At 39.2% G+C, this 22,800-nt stretch overlaps 1 protein-coding gene across 1 annotated transcript in view; it reads left to right on the top strand.

Moving 5' to 3' along the window:
- The first annotated feature begins 9,963 nt into the window (after positions 1 to 9,963).
- Positions 9,964 to 22,800, top strand: part of RBL1 (RB transcriptional corepressor like 1) — a 60,869-nt gene continuing 48,032 nt past the window's right edge. Inside the window, exons 1-6 of the mRNA XM_043884379.1 lie at positions 9,964 to 10,316; positions 13,303 to 13,436; positions 19,934 to 20,134; positions 20,411 to 20,475; positions 20,577 to 20,705; positions 20,817 to 20,977. Coding sequence (XP_043740314.1) covers positions 10,161 to 10,316; positions 13,303 to 13,436; positions 19,934 to 20,134; positions 20,411 to 20,475; positions 20,577 to 20,705; positions 20,817 to 20,977 — 846 coding nt within the window. The 5' untranslated portion in view covers positions 9,964 to 10,160. The remainder of the gene's footprint in view (positions 10,317 to 13,302; positions 13,437 to 19,933; positions 20,135 to 20,410; positions 20,476 to 20,576; positions 20,706 to 20,816; positions 20,978 to 22,800) is intronic.

The following is a 22,800-nucleotide window of genomic DNA, read 5'->3' as shown; positions in this document are numbered from 1 at the left end:
CTTGAGGGTGGCCACTGGATGCCAACTTCAGTGCATTGAGCTCATTGGAGTTACGTGCACCCCTTACTGCTTTCTCTTTGTTTTTTCCTTTTTTTTTTTTTTTTAACTGCTTTCTCTTTGGTCTCACTACATGCCACCAATTCCAGTCTCCCCTTTTGAACTATCCATCTTGTCAATCACGCAATGAAGATGATTAATGCGTATTGAGTGCTTACAATGTACCAGATTCTAAGTACATTGTATGGTTGACTCTTTTAATCCTCATTACCACTCCATGTATTATTATCTCCATTTGGCAGATGGGGAAGCTAAGAGACAGAACATGAAGGTGACTTGCCCAAGGTCACACAACTAGTAAATTCACAACCTCAAGTTCTGGCTCCAAAACCCACATCCTTGGCCGGTCTGCTCTGCTCCTCTCCAGTGTGCTCTTTCCCTTCATTGTGAATAAAGATTGCCTCTACAGTTCATCTCAGCTGTTGAACTCATGCAATCAAACAAATGTTGTGAAATGTTATTGAGCCTCAGATTACAAAGTTTGAACACTTCTTACCTAAAAGTTAGTGCATCTTATTTTTTTTTTCCCAACGGGATAGAATGCACATGCTACAATGTAAGGAGTGGAGTTAGAGCAAAAGGTGGTGATTAGTCTTGAGGAATATTTTCTGAGTCCTTGGTTTAATCTCATGAGCTATCCTTGTCTCACTGCAGGAAACAGATCTTTTAGATTTAGGAAGCAATTTAGACCTCCAGTGACATATAAGAGGTTGAGCAAATCCTTTCTCTTTACTCAGATTTACCCTAGAGTTGCTCTCCAGGTGGTATTTTATTGTCTGAGTGATACCACTAACAGGGAGTAGCAAGCACAACAATGCTTATCCTATTTTATTTATGTTTATTGTGTTAAAATCCACAGAGAGAAGCATCCATTAAGAGAGGACTGCGCTTCACTCAGCTACCTCAGTGGTTTGGGAAGGGCTGAAGAAGCACTTAATAGTGATTGTATGAACAAGTCTGTTTATTCTAAATATCTCCATTACTTTTATATAAGGCTGTCTTCACAGATAGGTTTATTTTTTTATGGAATTTTAAAAATATACAAAACAAGTATTTCTGGACACTTAATTTGTTGTAATATGTTGAAATAAAAGTTCCATACAATTAAATATAGTTTTGACTTTATTTTCATCATATACTTTTCAAATGTATTGTTTGTTATCCATTACTGGCCCAACCATGTCTTTATTATTTTATATTTTCCCTTTTTTAAAACTTTGAGTATCACTTTTCCTCCTTATATTGAGATATGTATTCTTTCTTCTTATTGAAGTCTTTCAACCAACCAAACCAAACCTACTAAATGCTGAATTTAAGCTCAGAACCTGTATTAGTTAATCTTAGGAAATCACTTTTGTGGCAATAGGGGCACAACACTAAAAAAGGAAAAGAATTTCTAGGCAGTTCATGTGTTGTGACCTTAAAACTAAAGAAGTTGGTATTTCCAAGGACCTTTCCACTGCAATAGCCTTGGTGATTTTTTTTTTTTATACTTATTTTTGTATATTTATTTTTCTAAATTTGTTTTTCTATGTTTATTTGGCTACACTGGATCCCACAATGTTGCAGCATATGGTTTTTTAGTTGCAGCCTGCAAGATCTAATTCCCTGACCAGGGATTAAACCGGGCTCACTGCACTGGAGGGGAGAGTCTTAGCCACTGGACCACCAGGGAAGTGCTGTCTTGGTGATTTTTATAGAGTTTTTGTGTTGTATTACTGCCCAGATTATCATTTTAGGTCAAGACCCCTTAGAATTTATAAGTCTGGCCAACCAATTTCATTGCATTTTAGTATTTTATATGAAAAAATTTTTTTCAAACGGGTTTTAGGCCAAACACATTTCTACAACTTCCTTTGTGGTAACCTATTTTAGAGTTTTAAATAGTCTTGTCATGTTTGGTTTTTTTTTTTTCTTTTAAGATTTCTAAGCCCAAATTTCTGGCAGTCATTTCCATCTCCTGCATTATTAAGATAATAAAAATAATAGAATTTTTTATTAAAATAATTGAAAATCTTTTTAAATTATAAAAAATACCGTCAAAGCTTTTCTTATTTGACAGTTAATGAAATTGCCACAGCATCATGGCTGCTCAAGAACCTGTTAAGATGTTTGAAATATTAGTATTATACCACCACCCAGGTCTTATCACTGCCAAAAGTGAAATAAAAGCATGAAACAGACATTATTAGTTAAGTAGTCTTGTGTTGAAAAAAAATCAGTAAACGATTGAATCTGAAAACAATCTCAAGATATTCATCTCTGCATCTGATTCTTTATATGAAAGCCCCGACCTCAATGTACTTCTTTAAACTCAGGATATTAAGTCAGTTAGGATTATTTGAAGTTAAAACACAGTATTTTAAAAGAGAAAACGTTCAGAAAACTGTTTTGTCTTATTACAGATTAAAGTGGGTAATGCATGTGTGTGTTCATGCATCAATCATGCTAAATCACTTCAGTTGTGTCCAACTCCTTGTGACCCTTTGGACAGTAGCCTGCCAGGGATCACTGAAAAATCCATGGGATTTTTCAAGCAAGAATACTGGAGTAGGTTGCCATTTCCTCCTCCAGGGGGTCTTCCTGACCCAGGGATCAAACCTGAGTGTCCTGTGTCTCCTGCATTGCAGATGGACTCTTCAGGCTTGAGAAGGTAATACTTGAGCAAAGACTTAAAGGAAGTGAGGGAGGTGGTTAGGCAGATCTAGGGAAAGAACATTCTGGGTAGAGGAAATAGCCATTTAAGTCCTAAGGCTCCAGGGTCAAAAGTCCTAAGGCTCCAGGGTCCCCTAGGCTAGTCAAGGAACCACAAGAAGGCCAGTATGACCAGGGTGGGGTAGGGAAGCTGAGAGGAGCAAATGAAGACAGAGGGAAGTGAAGCGATAGACCATGACAAAGAGTTGGGCTTAACTCTGAGTGACACGGGAGTCACTGAAACATTTTCAAATCTTTTGGATTTTTGCCAATTTCAGATTTTTTTTTTAATGGCTTTTCAGTGGCTTAAGTTTGCATTTTCTCTTATTAGAAAAGTTGAAAAAAAAATGAAAAAAAAAAAAGAAAAGTTGAGCATCTTTTCATGTCTAAATGCCATCTATACTTCCTTTACCTAGACTGTATTCACCGGAGAAGGAAATGGCAGCCCACTCCAGGACTCTTGTCTGGAGAATTCCAGGGACGGGGGAGCCTGGTGGGCTACTGTCTATGGGGTCGCACAGAGTCGGACACGACTGAAGCGACTTAGCAGCAGCAGCAGCAGACTGTATTCAAGTCTTTCCCCCATTTTGAGATTTGTCTTTTTCACGTTGATTCATAAGAGCTTTTTATACTCAAGAAATTAGCCCTTGGTCTGTTATTTTAGTTACAAATTCACTTAACACCTTAAATAGTATAGTCACCTGGATTTTGCTTTCCTGTGTTGCATTTCAAACTTTAGACCTTGGCAAAGATATTGCAATTTTATATAAAAATCAATTCATGATTCTTCACCCCTGTGTTAAATCATATATACAGAAAAATTGTTTCTGAAATAAAATGTTAAGTTCCTAGAAGCAGTTTTTAATTAACTGTTTATCCATAAAAACAAGTAGTAAAAAAAGTATTTTAAGTATCACTGTATACATATGTGATGGTCTATTTATTTTATAGCATACATTTTCTTTATTTAGTTTTTGGCATAAGTTCAAAGTTTAAAAGATACAAGAAGATAACACACTAAAAGTAACTTTGTTCTCAGCTCACCACTATTGAATTTCTCTTCCCTTAAGCAGCTAGTGCTCCCACTTTCTCATGTATCCTTCCAGATATTTTATACAGATGCACAAACTCTGTTTGCTCTAAGTGAACACATTCCCAATCTCAGTTAATACATTTAAGAATCAGTAATATTGATCGAAACATGACACACAAGTGGAAAGAAAGTAGATCAGAGTTGATTGTAAAGCATCCATCTGTTTCTGATGCAGTAGAAAAGCAGTTGAGGAAACAGTAGTTATCATTGTTCTTTGTATAGAACTTTCATGTTATTTTTTTTACCTTGAATTGATTGTGTAATTTAGATATTATTATCGCCATTTTACAGATGAAAAAACAGACTCAGAGAAGTTAAAGCCAGAGAGCACAAATCAGTAGGTAACAGTGCTAGGACTTAGACTCAAGACTCTTGATTCCAATTCTCTGAACTTTCTTCAGTAGCTCCATAGGTAATAGTCTTCGCCGTTTCAAAGAAGAAAAGGAAAATATCAACTTCCCTAAATCGAGTGAGGAAATTGAAACAAGAAAAAAGCAATAGGGATAGTTTTGCTGAGACTATTTGCTATTGCCATCTTTGGGTGTTACATACACCTCTCTCACATGGCTTAATTTTTCCACCAAGATCTTCTCCTTAAAAGGCTTATACCTGGGGTGGGTTTTCACTAATGTTCAGTTTTCCAACTTCTCTGGGAACACAATGGAGCAGGAGTTACCCAAGTATGTATAGATTGAGGAAACAAAAGTGATCCTAAGTTTTGGTTCTAGGTAGAGTGAAGTCCATGTCAGGACAGTCTCTCAGAGGAAAACTTAGAAGAAAATGCTGTTCTGAAATTTCTTCTCGTGACTGAATTGAGTGCCCAGGATACAGATTTTGGTGGAGAAACCCTTAGAATGAATATTTTTAAGGGCCTTTCAGTTTTTAATTTCCTTATCTAGGTCTGAAAGAGGTAGATAAAACATAAATTGTCCTTGTGAGCAGGGCAGGCTCTAATTTCTCTCTAGGGACCCAGCTAAAGGACCATCACTTTTGCTTTTTCTTTAGAAACAACAGTTAAGAATGATGAGGTCAGGTCTTGCCCCTCCCCCACAACTATTAACTGCTTTTTTTTGTCTGTTAAAAGGTTAGGTGGTGAGTAGATTTTCCTAAGAGGGGCATGTGTCAACTAAGTAGTTGCTTAGGGCAGACTATCCCTGTTGCTTAGAGCAAAGCTGGGGGACAAAAAAATTTTGGAGGGGGGAAAGAATTTCAAAATGAAATAGTCATGTTGGCGAAAATAATCAGAACTTCGTTGTACTTTCTTACACTTATTTTGGTGGTTGGAATTGTTTACATTTTGAATTATATTTGGGAGGGTATAGATTATAATCTTTTTAGTCTTGGAGCCTCTAAAGGTCTGAATCAGGCTCTTGACACATGCTCCAGGGAACTCTGAAATTTTAAATCCACAACTGGGAGGCTGCTAATCATACAGGTACTATGGGATTAAAACATCAACAACCTACATGATGTATCTGAATCAGAACCGGAGAGTAAATCTATCTCACCACCATTCATTTTCTATTCAAAGAAGCTCAGTTGAGTGTTAACACAGCAGGCCATTGGATAATAATGAAAAATAAAAACCAACATGTACCCTGAGAAAAAAGCAGAGAGAGCATATTGACAAAAGGGAAGAAAAAAAAACATGAAGGTGAGGCTGGATCAATGCTTAACTACTTAAATTTGATTCAACTGGTAATAGTGAAGCCCTGAAGTCTTGAGAAATAGACATGATACAAATGCTGCTTGAGAAAGGCTAGTAAGTAAACATAAGATGGATTGGAAGAGAAAATATAACATGTTGAAAAACAACTAGAAATCTGGTGGAGGAGGAATCCACAAGATTTAGTGATTAGGTGTAGGGGATGAAGGAGCAGGAGAGTCAGTGATAACAAAAAGGACAGCATGGGCTGGGTTTTTTTGGTGAGTTTGGTAGTCCTGTTTATTGAAAACCAATGACACAGTTAACAGTCCAAAAGGCAGAGTGGGGGAGAGTACAGTTTAAATCTGCTTTATTTCATAAGGGAAAGAAGGGAACTCAAGAGTATTTTCCTTTTCCTTTTATCTTGGCCTCATTTCCAAAGCTTCACTTTCTAATAGTTCACCTCAGAATAGTCTGAGAATTACCACATGGCAAAAGGAAACGTCATGGATGTGAGCGATTAATTGAATGTAAACAGTTACAGGTCAAATGAATCAAAAGACAGGAGAGGAAAATGGGAGGTTCACATAGACAGGATAATGACGTATTGAAAATCCAAAGTTAGAGCATAGACTCACTCCGGAGGAAAAAAAACCCAGCATGCAGTGTTTCTCATTTTTTGTTTGGTGGATGACCTTTGAGAGGTGTGTCTTTTGTTTCTGGGTCATTTTCAAGCCAGCAGTGCCCCTCAGTTCAAATCTGGATGATCTGAAAGTCACAGCAAAAGAAGAAGCAGTATCTTGCACATAGTAGGCATTCAGTAAACATATTTGGAATGAAGAAATGAATGGTTTTCAGGACTTAGTGTGTGTGCATGAAGCAGGAAAAAAATCAGAATCATTCAGCTGCAAAGAAGAAATGGCCTTACAGTACATATACTGAAACTCACTGAAAACCCCACTACTTACTAAAAAGATGAAAAATGCAGCAATGACTCTCTGGTTTTCTTTGGCTTATAATTTTGGCTTATAATTATAATTTTCCTTTTATCTTGGTTTCTTTTCAAGACCAGAATGATCCTCTGAAGTTCAGATCTGGATAAAAAAGGAGTTATGGCAAAGGCAAAAAACTTGAGGTCTCTCAGCTCTTGTGATCTTGTCCATGACCAGCTATGAAAGCCAAGACCCCATGGAGTAGTCTTATTTTTATTCCACTTCTCTTCAAAAAATTCCAACCTTGATGTCTGTGTTTAACAAAGCCAGGGATACTTCTCAACAAAGAAATATCCAAACCTTTACCACTGTCAGCTCCCAACTGCATGTTGCTATTTTCCACTCACCAAGGTGCCTAGCAGGTCTGTTTAATCTAGATGTGTGGTGATAACCTTCCAGAAAAGAGCTGTGAAGAGGAAGACCAGGCTCTAGATCCCTGTCTTGGGCACCTTCTCCGGGGCCTGGCTAAATCGCTGATCTGTTTATCTTCAGTCTCTGCCTGTCCCTGATTATTCACATGCTTGTGTTTCCCAATCCTAGAAAATACCCTTCCATTTGTCTCTCCTCCACCAGAGTATGTAAAGAGAAGTTTTTACTTCGTATTCCAACTTTCTGACCTTCCTTCCAACAGCCTCTCAACCACAGCAATCTGGCTTCCACTCCCACTGTGCTAAATAAAGACAGCTGCTTCTGGCAAAGGTTACTGAAACCATATGAAAGATAACATAGGAGGTCTTTGTTGAATTCCTCATCCTATTTGAATTCTCTGCAGTGTTGGACTCTATGAGTACTTCTTTCCTGGCCTCTGAAATACTGCTCCTCCTCCATATACTTTCCTGGACAGTTTTTTTTTTTTTTTTTCTTTTCATTCACTCCTAAAATTTAACCTATCGCTGAAATGTTGGTACTTCTAGAGGGTCTACCCTTGAGTCTCTTCTCGTGCCAACACACTCCCTGAGTGATTATGAACCTGCTCCCTTAGCTTCAGGTACTGCCTGAAAATTCCCAAATCTTCATGTCCAGGCTGCCTCCACTCCTGGAGCTCTTAAAGACAGATGCACAGCAGCTTAATTAGAAAACAAATGATCCAGGGACCTACCTGGTGGTCCAGTGGTTGACTCCGTGCAGAAGGTACAGGTTTGATCCCGGGTCGGGGAACTAAGACCCTAAATGCTAAGTGCTGAGGCAAAAAAAAAAAGAAAAAAAAAATCCAGTACAGGAAAACCTTCATCCGTTTCATCTCCACTAATCCTGACATTTCTTTGCTGACAGGAAGTTAGGAGGAGGGACAATGAGCCCTGTTAGAGACTCCTTGACCCTGGAGACAGATCTCCCCTTATTTGCCGGTAACCTCGAAGTAAAATCTCACAGGAGGTGAGTCTCCATGCAGACACTACATGCCGATACCCCTTTCAGAAGATAATGAGATGGTCCTGAAGTCAGCTAGAAGAAAGCAGAGCTGGAAGTACCACATTTGAGTTTTTGGGGGGAGTTTGAGTTTTTACTCATTTGAGACCCAGCCTTCAGCTGGTCCCCAAGTCCCAGCCCTCCCTATGTGTGGGGAATGTAGAAGACTAGGAAAATGCCCAGGGGAGAGGGGTGACCTTCTAAGATCCCACACACAACAGTTCCAGAACTGATCTTATCCTTCTGGTTATACTCCATTCTAGTTGAGAGTATTACCTTTCGTAGCCCAAAGGGAACCTATGTTATTGGAGACTCCTCCTCTTCAGCAGGGTCCCCTTTGGCCCTAGGACAGAGTTGACTCTGCAGTCTAGCTCCTATCTGTGCTGGACTCATCTCCCACCATCTCCATACCTCTGCTCTCTACCTCCATCTAACCCACATGTGACACCCAGAGAACCTGGCTGCACAGACTTCACCTCCTTTTATCAAAATCTCCATGCTTTTCCCTTCTGAGATCCTCTGCAACCTAACTGGACCTGCTTCCGTTTTCATCTCTGGTGACTCCTTCCCTCATCCAAGCAACAATGGGCATTTTGTCATTTTTAAACACACCATACTAAGTACTGAGTGCAAACTATGCCAGTCACTAATCTATAAACTCTGGAATACACTGAACATAAAAAGAAGGTTCCTGCTCTCACGCAACTCACATTTTAGTAGGAAGAGCCAGCGAATAAACAAGATAATCTCAGATGGTAATAAGGTGCTATGAAGACAATGATGGGGTGTGTGTGTGTGTGTCAGGGGAGAGATGCGGGTCAGCTATTTTAAATATAGTGCTCAGGGATAGCTTGACAAGGTGACTTTTTGTTGAACAATGAAAAGGAGCCAGACAAGCAAAGATCTGGCTTAGAGTATTTGGGGCTGTTTGACGAGCACATGAGAAAGGCTATGAGGCAAAAATTAGTTTGACAGCTTGGCATGTCCAAGGTTCCAAAACAAAGCAGGTTGGAACTTAAGTTCAGTTCAGTTCAGTTCAGTCGCTCAGTCGTGTCCGACTCTTTGCGACCCCAAGAATCGCAGCATGCCAGGCCTCCCTGTCCATCACTAGCTCCTGGAGTTTACTCAAACTCATGCCCATTGAGTCAGTGATGCCATCCAGCCATCTCATCCTCTGTCGTCCCCTTCTCCTGGAACTTATTACATACCTAAGAAAGGGGACAACGCCCTAGATGAGGTGGGACCAGATCACATGGGGCCTTACAGAACATGGAAAGAAGTTTGGAAATTATTTTAAGAGCAACAGGAATCTATTGAAGAATCTTGAGTGAAGGACTGACAGCTCTGATTTACCATTTTAAGATTCTGGCTCTTCCCGGAGAAGGGGTTTTTTGATGGAGCAGAAGTGTAAGCCTTCAGACAGTTCCATGCCTTCAGGCTTATGCTCAGGCCATTCCGAAATCTGGAATGACAAGTTTTTACCGGGTTCCAGGGTCCCAGTTCTTAGGGCCCAGGAAGCTGAGGAAGTGCACCCTTACTCTCAGCTCTTTCAGCCCAGGTCAAGCCTCATTTAGCCATCAAAAAGAGATGGACAGGTGTCTGCTAATATCTTTACCTCATCAACCCCTCAGTGATTCTAAAAGACCATTCTCTAGGCGCTGGAGACTCTGAGGAGTTTCCGACGAGGCCCTCCCCCGCCCTTGATGCCGTGGGACCACTTTTTTCAGTTTCCTCCTCCATTTCCTAACTCAGCAAGTCTCGATCAAACTGTGATCGGAGTCCTGGGGCAGTGACAAACTCAGGGAGGCCCATGGGTTGGCGGGGCAGAAGACGTTTCTCCTTAAGATGAACGGGGCCACCTCGCAACTGGTAGCCCTGCCTGAACCAAAGAGCCACCAAGAAAGGGATGCGCCGCTGGCGCCAAAGCTGGATACAGACTACAACTCCCGGCAGACACTGCGTGCGGCTGCCGATCCCTCCGCTACAATTTGCCCCGCCGGCTGTGTCCACCGCTGCCCGCCAAGGGCCAAGTCCACGTGTTTTAGGCCCCGAAGTAGGTCTTCTTATCACATATCCGGAGAGGGGTGGCTGGGAGCCCTGGAGGAGAAACGGACTTTTTTGAGGAGAAACGCGGATGCAGACCATCGAAGAGACGTTGCCCTGCAGCTCCCGATTTTCGCGCGCTTTTGGCGCGGGTGGTTGTGGGTAGCGCGCCCAGGAGGGAGAAAGGAGCCGGGGGGCTGTGACCGCGCCGCCCGCCGGGCCTGAGGGGATGGACGAGGACGATCCCCACGCCGAGGGGGCGGCAGTGGTTGCCGCGGCCGGGGAAGCGCTGCAGGCCCTGTGCCAGGAGCTGAACCTGGACGAGGGAAGCGCAGCCGAAGCCCTGGACGACTTCACTGCCATCCGGGGCAACTACAGCCTAGAGGTGAGCGGCGGCAGGTGGGGCGGCAGGACCGAGCTCGCCAGGCCCCACCCCCGCCCCGCCCCTACCCCACCCTGTGGGGCGGTGGGAGTTTCCCCACCGGGAAGGGTCTCTGCCCAGCCCGGCGCCGAGGAGTGCGAAGCTGGAAGGGAGGGTATAGATCCCATCTCTCCATTTATTTTGAGGCGGGAAACCGAAGTCCGGAAAAGGAGTGGCTTTTCCAAGGTCACACGCCACTCAGGGGTCGTCCCCTGGTCTTCAGACCAGCGCCACAGACGTCTTGGGACTGCCCTTAAGTCTTTTGAGAAACAAATACCATAACGATAAAAGCTTAAATGACTTGTGTGCCAAGACGCCGCTGCCCAGCACTTTAGGTGTGTAGTCTTACTTGGTTCTCTCCACAGCCCTTTGACTATGTTCTGTGATCCCCATTACACAGATGAGGAAGCTGAACCCCAAAGAGGTTAAGCCCAAGGTCGTCCGGTTAATGGTGGAGCCAGACTGAGTCTGAACCATAACCTCTCTACCCTGCCGGCCCGAAATGTGGGTTGCTTTTTCTGCCGCGGCACAGCTATTTCATCAGAGCCATTTGTGCACACAAGGCTTATCTCTGGGCCCCAGATTCTTCCTCGCTCAGACGGGGATAATAAGATGGTCTTGACGCTAAACACAGTGTCTGCCTCTGAACAAAATAAATGTAAGCTGTCATTAGATTTTCCCCAGCCATTCTTGGGTTAAGTCCTCACAACAGCTCTGTGACATGACAGGGCAGTGAGTATGAATCCTGTTGTCCAGGTATCAAGACCAGGAGGGTTGTGTTGCCCAGGCTCGTTCTGCTAATCATCGCAGGAACCCAAACAAGCATAAGCCCAGTATAGAGGTAGAATTATGATGGAATATATTTGCAGTTACTCCAGTGGCCTCATGATCAAAAGTTTTTGTGATCTAAGAGGGCTGGATTTAGAGTGTTCTTCTGACTCATCACCCAGTAGAACAGTGCTGAGTTCAAAGGAGTTGGAAATTTGGAGTTGACTGTATGTATGTGTCAGCATATGAGGGAGAAGAAGAGAGACTCTTGTATGTCTCCAGGGTAGGACTGGATAGACTGGATTAAGGACAGTCATCTGCATCTCTGAGTGACATGACTGGAAAGCTGAGGAAGGGAGGAGAAAGTAAGGGAGATTATAATTTACAGCCTCTGGATTGAAAACAAACTTTTTAGAAGTCAGAGAAAGCATTTCTGACATCCCAAGTCTTCATTTAGTCTCTCATTGAATGCGCATTGCTGAGTGTAGGCTATGTTGAAGGCATTAAACTAGGCGCCTCTTTCAGATTCTTGAATATGCCTAGCTTGCGCCTACTTTCTCCATGCCAGTCCCTCTGCCTGGAAACTTCACTCCCCACTCCAGGGAAAGTTTAAGAGCTGAAAGGCAGAGTTGATCAGGATATCTTAATGTCTGACTTAATTCACAGTTGTGTTGAATTAGGATTTTGTGTTTATTCTATCTAAAGTGTTTTATTTTCCTCTTCTTTGTTGGCTTTGTTTTTGGTGAAAGGCATTTTCATGTATCTGCTGCTTCCTAAGAATCTCTCTGCCCAGTCCCTATCCCCTGTAGTCTACCTGACAAGCTCCTGATTACCCACCCCACTTCACGTGTACATTTTGGTGATTTATCACCACTTACCTCTTTTGTCTCCCTCTGTGAACCCTTCTGTGACCCCTGCCCCAGTCAAAATCAGTTGCTCACTACACTATATCCTCCCATAGCACTTTATTTTCAATTCTTAAAACATGTATCTCACCAATTATAGATAATAGTATCTCTTCCTCCTAGTTCTACACTTGGAGTTTTATAAGGTCAGAGTGTTTTTGTATTTTGAAGCCCTAGAATCAAGGAACTAATTTAAATACTATAGGTGCTTTTTATTTTTAGAAAAAAAGTCAAAGTAGTAATTTTGGTTCTTAAAGTTTCTCTATATTAATAGTGTTTTCGTCTAGTAGCCTGTATCCAAAAGCTCTATAATACTTCGGTGTTATACCCAAACAATTCGTTAATCAAGGCTTCTAAAAGTATTCAACCGTAAGCTTACCTGCCTCAAGCAATTAAGACTTTTCACTACTTTAGGGCAGGAACACTGGGTCTTAGATTTATTGGTAGCTGCTCATTTCTGCTCACCCCTTTTGGATTATTGCAGGAAATCTTTATTAGTCATTTTTTTTTTATTAGTCATTTTTAATTCTGCTAGAGTCTGGTCTTAAAGAGGATCCGCACTACAGTATTGTGTTATGCTATGAGATTTGTGGCTAGTTTTTAATTTCATGTAAAGCTCAGCAGTGAAGTCATAAAGTGAATCTAGCTTCAATAGCTCAAGTCTAAAGCAGAGAGTTAGTGTTGAATTTTCAAATGTCACCTTTTTTGTAGCATTGTAAATTGAAATATCTGCTAAGATAGAGAGCCATACTTATACTGTTTTAAAGATTAGGGTAAATAATTCCCCCAATTTCTACCTCACAAAACTGACAATCTCCTTTATGTTGAACACGATAGCTATTAATTTTTATATGTGTGATTCTTTTGCCATCATTCTACTCTGTTCTTTCCTTTTCTCTGCCAAATTGATTCAAAAAGAAACAAAATGATAGAAAGGAACTTCCATATCATCAAGGCCATGACTGGTGTTATAATATTGAAAAGCTAATGCTGAGAAATTGAGAACTTTTTCAGTAATATTAGATTGGGGTATAGATGAGAGATCTATCTTTAGATTAATATCAATTTACCGTGTTACACAGGACTGAGAGTAAGGAATTTTATACCCATTTTTGCAACCAACTAAGCTTTCTGACCTTGGGCAAATATCCTCACTTCTCTGCCTGTTAATACAGTATGAAAATTATACCAGATAATCCTAAGATCTCTTTTGAGTCTAAAATTCAAGTGTTCTAATGAAATATATCCATTTTGCTGTTTTATCTTTTGCTTGCCAGGGAGAAGTTATACACTGGTTGGCATGTTCGTTGTATGTTGCTTGCCGCAAAAGCATCATTCCCACAGTTGGAAAGGGTATCATGGAAGGAAATTGCGTTTCACTTACCAGAATACTACGTTCAGCTAAACTAAGGTAAAGCACTTTGATTTTTCAAACATTACTTTATAAGTCCTAAATTTAACTTTAGAATTTAATTTCTCTTCATTTTAAATCATTTAGCTTCATCCCATTCTAAATTTTTTTTCCAGTTCTCACATTCTTTCTCTGCCTTTCTTCCTCAAATTCTAACTTCAACCAAAGGCCCCTTTCTAAATCTTTTTTTTTTTTAATTGAGTTACAATTTATAAGTCATATAATTTACTTACTTGTACAATTCAGTTATTTGGGGTATTTTTAATAGAGTTGTGTAACTATCACCACAGGCATTACAGGCATAGAGGTTTTGTTTTTGGTGGTTTTTTTTTTTGGCTGCACCATGCAGCAGGTGGAATCTTAGTTCCCCAATGAGGGATTGAACCTGTGCCCCCTGCATTGGAAGCATGAAGTCTTAACTTCTGGACTGCCAGGAATGTTACTAAATCCTTTTATCTATGATTTTTTTCATTAATATTTTAAGTTTGAGAATAATTTGAAGCTTTGGGAAAAGTTGCAAAAATAAGAAAATTACAAAGACCATCCATACACCCTTGACCTAGACTCACCTTTTAGTGACATTTTACTCCGTTTGCTTTATCATTTAATCTTTCTCCCTTAAATAATGTATTTTCCTCAACTACTTCAATTTAAGTAGCATCCATTATAGCCCTCTACCCCCTAAATATTTCAGTGTGTATTTCCTTAAATAACTATAGTGCAGTTATCCACGTCAACCATTCTGTCTCACAGCCATTCTGTTTTTCACTTTCAGTAGAGTATTAGTTAAATTATGTGAGATAGTCAACACTTTTTTTTTTTTTTAATTAATTAATTAATTTATTTTTTCAGTGGGTTTTGTCATACATTGACACGAACCAGCAATAGATTTACACGTATTCCCCATCCCGATCCCCCCTCCCACCCCCCTCTCCACCCGATTCCTCTGGGTCTTCCCAGTGTACCAGGCTCGAGCACTTGTCTCATGCATCCCACCTGGGCTGGTGACCTGTTTCACCATAGATAATATACATGCTGTTCTTTCGCAACATCCCACCCTCATCTTCTCCCACAGAGTTCAAAAGTCTGTTCTGTACTTCTGTGTCTCTTTTTCTGTTTTGCATATAGGGTTGTCGTTACCATCTTTCTAAATTCCATATATATGAACACTTTTTTTTTTAATAAAATAGACTTTGTGTTAGATGATTTTACCCAACTGTAGGCTAACGTAAGCATCCGAGCATGTTTAAGGTAGGCTAGGCTAAGTTGTGATGTTCAGTAGGTTTAGGTATATTAAATGCATTTTCAACTTACCATATTTTCAACTTACAGTGAAGTTACAGGTTACATGCTATAACCCCATTTGTAAATCGAGGAAGATCTGTATACACATAAATAACATAAAGAGAGATGGATGACAAAGCAAATATGCAAAATGCAAAATTGGTGAATATTGGTGAATAAAGAAGTTCTTGTATACAATTCTTGCAACTTTTCTGTAAGTTTGATGCTATTTCAAAATAAAAAGTTTAAAGGATAAAAGGAAATGTTTAGATACATTTATGGCACATCCATATAGTGGAATAAAATCAGCTCTTAACATTATGGAAGGACGTTCATGTGAACTGATAGTAAATGATCTCCAAAATTATAGGAAAAAAGAGAAGTATAGAATATCTATTGTAGGTAGTATGGTTTCACTTGAGTGGGGAAAAAGTATTTAAGTAGGTATGTGTTCATAAATACCTGAAAACGTTCTGCAAGGATAAATAAGAAACTAGTAACAATATAATTGTGACTTTCTCTGGCTCAGCAGTAAAGAATCTGCTTGCAGTGTAGGAGATCGAGGTTCAGTCCCTGGATGGGGAAAATATAATTAGTCACTAAGGCAAAGTTGGTTGCTTTAGTGGAAAAAACTGGGAGGGAGGTGATGATGGACAAGGAGAGATACTTTCCATCATGTATCCTTCAGTACCTTTGAAATTTTGTAATTATGTACATTACTTATTAAAAAAAGAAAAGAAAACTGCCACAGGGTAGCACGATATCCATCTTTGTATAAATATTTTTGCCTATATCTTTGACTCTCTCCTTCAGTTCAGTTCAGTTCAGTCACTTAGTCGTGTCCGACTCTTTGCGACCCCATGAATCTCAGCACGCCAGGCCTCCCTGTCCATCACCAACTCCCAGAGTTTACCCAAACTCATGTCCATTGAGTCGGTGATGCCATCCAGCCATCTCATCCTCTGTCGTCCCCTTCTCCTCCTGTCCCCAATCCCTCCCAGCATCAGGGTCTTTTCCAGTGAGTCAAGTCTTCGCATGAGGTGGCCAAAGTATTTCAGTTTCAGCTTCAGCATCAGTCCTTCCAATGAACATCCAGGACTGATCTCCTTTAGGATGGACCGGTTGGCTCTCCTTGCAGTCCAAGGGACTCTCAAGAGTCTTCGCCAACACCACAGTTCAAAAGCATCAATTTTTCGGCGCTCAGCTTTCTTCACGGTCCAACTCTCACATCCATACATGACCACTGGAAAAACCATAGCCTTGATTAGACAGACCTTTGTTGGCAAAGTAATGTCTCTGCGTTTTAATATGCTATCGAGGTTGGTCATAACTTTCCTTCCAAGGAGTAAGCGTCTTTTAATTTCATGGCTGCTAGCACCATCTGCAGTGATTTTGGAGCCCAAAAAAATAAAGTCTGACACTGCTTCCACTGTTTCCCCATCTATCTGCCATGAAGTGATGGGACCAGATGCCATGATCTTAGTTTTCTGAATGTTGAGCTTTAAGCCAACTTTTTCACTCTCCTCTTTCACTTTCATCAAGAGGCTTTTTAGTTCCTCTTCACTTTCTGCCATAAGGGTGGTGTCATCTGCATATCTGAGGTTATTGATATTCCTCCCAACAGTCTTGTTTCCAGCTTGTGCTTCTCCTTAGATTCTTATAAAAAACAATTTTTGAATGAAAGAATTGAGTGTTTTTAAGACTTTATATTCATGTTGCCAAGTTGCCTTTAGAAAGGTAAATTACTAATACTTCTAGCACATTTCACTGTATCCTTTTTGGAGTAGCATTTTTTTTTAACAGTCCTATTGAGATATAATCCACATATCCATTTAAAGTATATAGCTCAACAGTTTTTAATATACTCACATACTGACTACAATTTTAGAACATTTTCATCACCCCAAAAAAGAAACCTCATACTCGTTAGCATTCACGTGTTATACCCCCACCAAATCCCCTTCCTCTGGCAACCACTAATCCATTTTCTGTCTTTTTGCCTATTCTGGACATTTCCTATAAGTAGAATCATACTGTATATGATATTTGTTTGTGATTGGCTTCTTTTAACTTAGCATAATGTTTTTAAGGTTCATCCATGTTGTAGCATGTATCAGCATTTCATTCCTTTCTATGACTGAATAATTTTCCATTGCATGGATATAAACATTTTATTAATTTTTTGGTTGATGGACATTTGAGTTGTTTCCACTTTGGACTCTTATGAATAATGTTGCTATGAATGTGTACAACTTTTTATGTGGACATATTTCTCATTTCTCTTAGATGTATATATAAGAATTGTTGTGTTATGTGGTAACTCTGGTTAACCTTTTGAGGAGCTGTCAAGCTGTTTTTCAAAGTGACTATACTAGTCATTCTATGAAGATTCCAATTTATCCACATCTTGTCAGCACTTATTATCTGTCTTTTTTTTTAAGATTTACTTATTTGTGTATTTATTTATTTATGGTTCTGCTAGGTCTTCATTGCTGCACAAGCTTTCTCTAGTTGAGGTGAGCAGGGGCTGCTCTCTAACTGTGGTATGCAGGCTTCTCGTTGCAGTGGCTTTTGTTGTGGAGCACAGGCTCTCGAGTGTATGGGCTCATTAGTTGTGGCTCCCAGGCTCTAGACCATAGGCTCAGTAATTGTGCATGGGCTTAGTTGCCCCGTAGTATGTGGGATCTTTCCAGATTAGGGATCAAACCTGTGTTCCCTGCATTGGCAGCAGATTCTTAACCACTGGATTACCAGGGAAGTTCCTGTCTTTTTTTTTAAATAGTCAAGTACCCATGAAGTGCTGTCTCATCATGGTTTTGATTTGTATTTCCCTGATGGCTAATGATGTTGAGCATCTTTCATATGCTTTTTGGAGTACTGTATTCTTTGTAATAGATTTTCAATGAAACAAAAACTCTTGAAATCTGTTAAGTTTACTTTGTGTTTTAATTTAGTTTAAAAAAATCACATTCATAGTTTAGGTGATATCAGTCCTATAAGGCTCTTTTGTTTGTTCTCAAACACTCTGATGTACTTTGTTCCAGGTTAAGACAGCCATTTTTGGGATAGCAATATGTACATTGGATTTATATGAGAACATATTAGTCACGGCTCTTATTTATTTAAAAAAAAAAAACTGGAGAAGGAAATGGCAACCCACTCCAGTATTCTTGCCTGGAGAATCCCATGGACGGAGGAGCCTGGTAGGCTACAGTCCACGGGTCGCAAAGAGTCGGATATGACTGAGCGACTTCACTTTCACTTTCACTTTCAACCCTCAGCTGAGAAGACTTTCAGCTCTAGTGTTTGCTACTGATTGTTTTCTTGAGTTCTCAAAGACCTGTGACCATATTTTTTTAAGTTGCCTGTTTTCTAATTGCATCACTTTACACACTGTTGTCTAATAATATGTGGTATTTAGAATGCCTTCTTAATTATTTTGAGCAGCCATTGCCTGTATTTTCTTAGCACCTCCTTGGTTTTCTTACGTGAACTCATCTGACAGGGAAATGCAGCTTTTTTGTTTGCCCTCTCTGCATACTGGACCGTCTGAGTCAGTGTTCTCACTAATCCCTGATGGTCTCTGAGCTACTGTTCCACCAAACTCAGTAGTTATGTGCTTCAGGAATTTTTCGGTAGAATTGGTCCTATTAGGAGACTCTTGGTGTCACCTTTGTTATCTTAAAAGCTGGTCCCTTCGCTGAGGCTCTTAATTTTTTGAAAACTTGATTCTATTTCAGCTGAAAATTGGCAAGGCTATTTAAAAAATTGATGGAAGCCGTTTAAGAAATTGAAAAGTAATCGCAAACAACATTGGGTAGTTGTGACTTTCAGTTCTGTATCAGTTAAATTTTTGTGCTCTTTTCCCGGTGTACGTGGTGGTTCTATTTTTCTCCAATAAAACTTTTTATTTAAAAAAAAAAAACAAAAAACAGATAGCAGCTACCAACTTTGGCTCTCTTCAGGAGAAAAAAATATGTATTGAAAGAATATTGGATAGCTGACAAAGTCTTTAGGATAACTTGAGAAATTAGAAAATGACCAGGAGAAAGAGAGGCTGGCTACATAAGCAAAAAGCATATCACAGAACCCATCTCTTAGGTACACAGCTTGCATGGCCAGCAGTGCTGTCCCTGGATGTTGGCAGTGTTTTTGTCCCTAGGAGCTGCTGTTGAGCTCTGTAAGAATTTACCGCTTCCTCATTTCTGTGCCATCACCTCCAGATTCAAAAACCAAACAGATATATCTGATTAAGGGCCTCAGGTTTTTTGCCTTCACCCTAAGTTCCAATGCAGCTGACCATTCTAGTAGGAAATCCTCAGACAAAGGAAAGGATAGAATTTCACATGCTGAGCATCCCTGTCTCCAACAAAGTCCTCTATAAGAGACTATAATTTTGTCAGCCAAAAAAATTTTAGTAATCTAGCTTTTTTTCTTTTTTTGCTGCTCTTGATAAGAATCTTTTAAAAAAGACTCAAATTCTTAGATTTCAGTCAGCATGTCTGCAGTTTGAACTTCTACAGACAATTATCTGATGATTTCTTCCACCACCTTTTAAAAAAAAATTACATGCATTATTCTGTAATATCACTAGACACTTAAATGAACTTTAACACTACAAAATTTCAGTCCAAGACCATACTAACATGGGAACATAAAAAAATGCATTTATAATTGGATAAGCCAGAAATGTAGACCCATAGTCCATTAAGTGATTTTTCTAGAAATGTTCTACCTTTTTAGGTATATATTGATATTTGATGGTAGAACCACGTGTTGTAACACAAACACTTGAATTTTATTCCTGCCCTATAACAGTCTGGTGCTTTGTGATCAACTTCCAGAATCTAATATTGAGACAGGCTGTCTTTCCTCAAACTAGTTTTGTGAACTCATCAGTCTGTTGACTAACATTTACTTTGTAATTTATATGCTGAGTATTGTCTAGGTACTACAGGGAATAAAAGAAGTAGATAGGTACTACCTGCATAGTCAAAGATATTTTATGTATTGACTGTTAATTCAGAGTTTATGTTTTCACAGTGGTTCTGGGAACCAAAGTAATTTCATAGCACTTGAAATGGTGTTTTTTTGTCTCTTTTTAAAAAATAAATTCAAGAATTTTAATAAAGATTCTTAGGTATAAGTAGAGTGTCTCCTTTTCCTACCATTATATGGATTCATTTTAAATTTGCTTTTTTCTGTTTGTTTAGTTTAATACAGTTTTTTAGTAAAATGAAGAAATGGATGGACATGTCAAACCTGCCACAAGAGTTTCGTGAACGTATAGAAAGGCTAGAAAGAAATTTTGAGGTGTCTACTGTAATTTTCAAAAAATTTGAGCCAATTTTTTTAGATATATTTCAAAATCCATATGAAGAGCCACCAAAGTTACCACGAAGCAGGAAGCAGAGGTGAGACACTTTATCCTCATATAATTGAAATAGAAATTATGATACAAACTTATTAAGGGCATTTGCATTTTTTTTTTTTTTTTGGCATTTGCATTTTAAAAGTCAACTTTTTAACCCCATTTAATAAACCATGGTTGTCTGTCCTTTGTGAATAGGATTTTATATGTAATTTGACTTTACTACTTGCTGTATTTGCTGTTTCAATTTTTAAGTGACAAATGTGGAATGATTTTAGTAAGTTAGATAAAAAGTACATTCCCCCCACCCCTTTTTTAGGAGGATTCCTTGCAGTGTTAAAGAGCTCTTTAATTTCTGCTGGACACTGTTTGTTTATACTAAGGGTAAGGTGACACTTTCAGTTGTTTTATATTTCTGTTGTGGGAACTCGGTGCTATTTGACATGGAAGGTTCCTGGGTTTTATGTCTCTTTTTTCTTGTAAAGGTAATTTTCGTATGATTGGAGATGATTTAGTAAACTCTTATCATTTACTTCTGTGCTGCTTGGATCTGATTTTTGCCAATGCCATTATGTGCCCAAATAGACGAGAGTTGCTAAATCCGTCATTTAAAGGTAAGACCTTACTTATTTTTGAAAACTGATAATCAATTTTTAGAAAAAGAGTATTAAAAGTCGATCATATTCTTTTTTCCATCCATTGTTTCTTATACCCTGTCAAACTAGGTTTACCATCTAATTTCCAAACTGCTGACTTTCGGGCTTCTGAAGAACCTCCCTGCATCATTCCTGTACTGTGTGAACTGCATGACGGACTTCTGGTAGAAGCCAAAGGAATAAAGGAGCATTACTTTAAGCCATATATTTCAAAACTCTTTGATAGGAAGGTACTATACTTACATTTAAATGATTCAGCTCCTGTGGGTCAGCAATAGCAGCCTTCAGGAGAAAACCAGTATTTTAAGCAAGTTCTTAACGTTATAGTCTTCGGGCTCAAGTTCCCAGGTTTCAGTCTCTGCTGTGATGCAGTCCTGGCCTGTGATTTTCTGTGATGTGCAAAAGTGAGCTTTGGAAGAATGTGATCAACCATATGTCCTGTTAACTAAATGCAGAGCCAGAGGCATCTGTAGGAGGTTCTGATAGAGAATTAATGAAGGACAAACATCAGAGTAAGCCTAAGGAAAACCAGGAGGTCAGAGTAAGCTAGTTTATTGCCACAATTTGAATACTGTTTACACAATTTGCTGTTTACTAAAAGTAGGATGATATATAACAGCTGTAGCTTTAATTCCATATGAGTAGAGCAGAGAGTCCCTTACAGGTTTATAGTTACTTATGGGCTACCTACATGCATTCTAGATTTTTTTCTCAATAATTTTCCTTGCTGTTTCTATATTCATAAATTGACTTTTTCTTTTGGGTCTCAGTTTATTTCCCCAACATTGAGCCATTTAATCCAGGTAGAACTTGAATTTTCTCTTTGGTTTAAAAAAAAAAAGAAAGGAATAAGGATTAGGTCATCACTAACTGGGTTCTTCTCTTATGTATACTTTTGTATCTAGTCTTATCTTTCAATAAACAAATATTTATGTGTACATATACAATATATATATTTCTGTGTATGTGTGTGTGTATACTCAAAATATCTCTTTCTAAAATTTTAATCTCCAGCAAAGTAAACTTTAAAGGAACTGAAGGATTTTGTCTATTGTGCTTTGTAGAAGCAGTGCACTAGTGGCGTCCGGGTATGGTGACCATACATCTTGGTTTGCCTGGGTTATCTGGATTTTGGCTGTTGGTTTGGCATAGTTACTAGAATGTCTTCTTTTTTTCACTCCAGAAGTATCCTGGTTTGAACAGTGGTTCTCTTGCCCATGGGCCACAGACAGTTTTTTGGCCTGTTTAGGGTGTTTTACATTTTTATTTTGTTCAATTTTTAGCTTACTCATAAATTATCTTTTATGTGAAAATTTTAAAAAAATCAGAATTGGCGATATTGGTAACTACATAGGTAACGACTGTCAAGCTCAATAACGACTACCTCTTAGGACAAGGAAGTGTGCTTTCTGCCCTCTTCATTTATGTATGTTGAACCCTGACCCCTGAAAGCATTTGAGTTTACAATCCCTGATGTTTGATAATCTAAGAATAGTGTGGATACACAGACAATATTAATAACAGTGTAATTTTCCTTTCTCACCAGTTGTTAGCCACTCTGTCGTGTCTGACTCTTTGTGACCCCATGTAGCCTGCCAGGCTCTTCTGTCCATGGGGATTCTCCAGGCAAGAATACTGGAGTGGGTTGCCATTTCCTTCTTCTCACCAGTAACAGTAGCTATATTCCTTTCAAATCTTTTGCTTGTCTGACACATACCATCATTCAATAACTGTTAGTTTCCATTCTTTATAGACAGTCTTTAAAATTGGACAGCTTTCATCAGAATCATTTGGGGAATTTGTTAAAACTACTGCCTTAGTTTAGGCTTTGAGGTCTGTCAAGTCTGCCTTTTTAACAAGTTCCCCTACATGATTGTTAGGTCACTAAAATTTGGAAACCACTGCTATGGATAGACTAACTTCAAAGTATTTTGAAATCTTGACGTTAAAGGTTTTTTAATATTTTATTTGCATACTAAATAGGAGTTACTGGTCTGAAAAAAAAAATAATTCTGTTTTGTGTTTGTGTGTGTTAATTTAGATAAATGTAATG

This window comes from Cervus elaphus, chromosome 23 (genome assembly GCF_910594005.1).
Source record: "Cervus elaphus chromosome 23, mCerEla1.1, whole genome shotgun sequence".
NCBI classification, from domain to species: Eukaryota; Metazoa; Chordata; class Mammalia; order Artiodactyla; family Cervidae; genus Cervus; species Cervus elaphus.
This window is presented reverse-complemented; position numbering and strand designations above follow the sequence as displayed.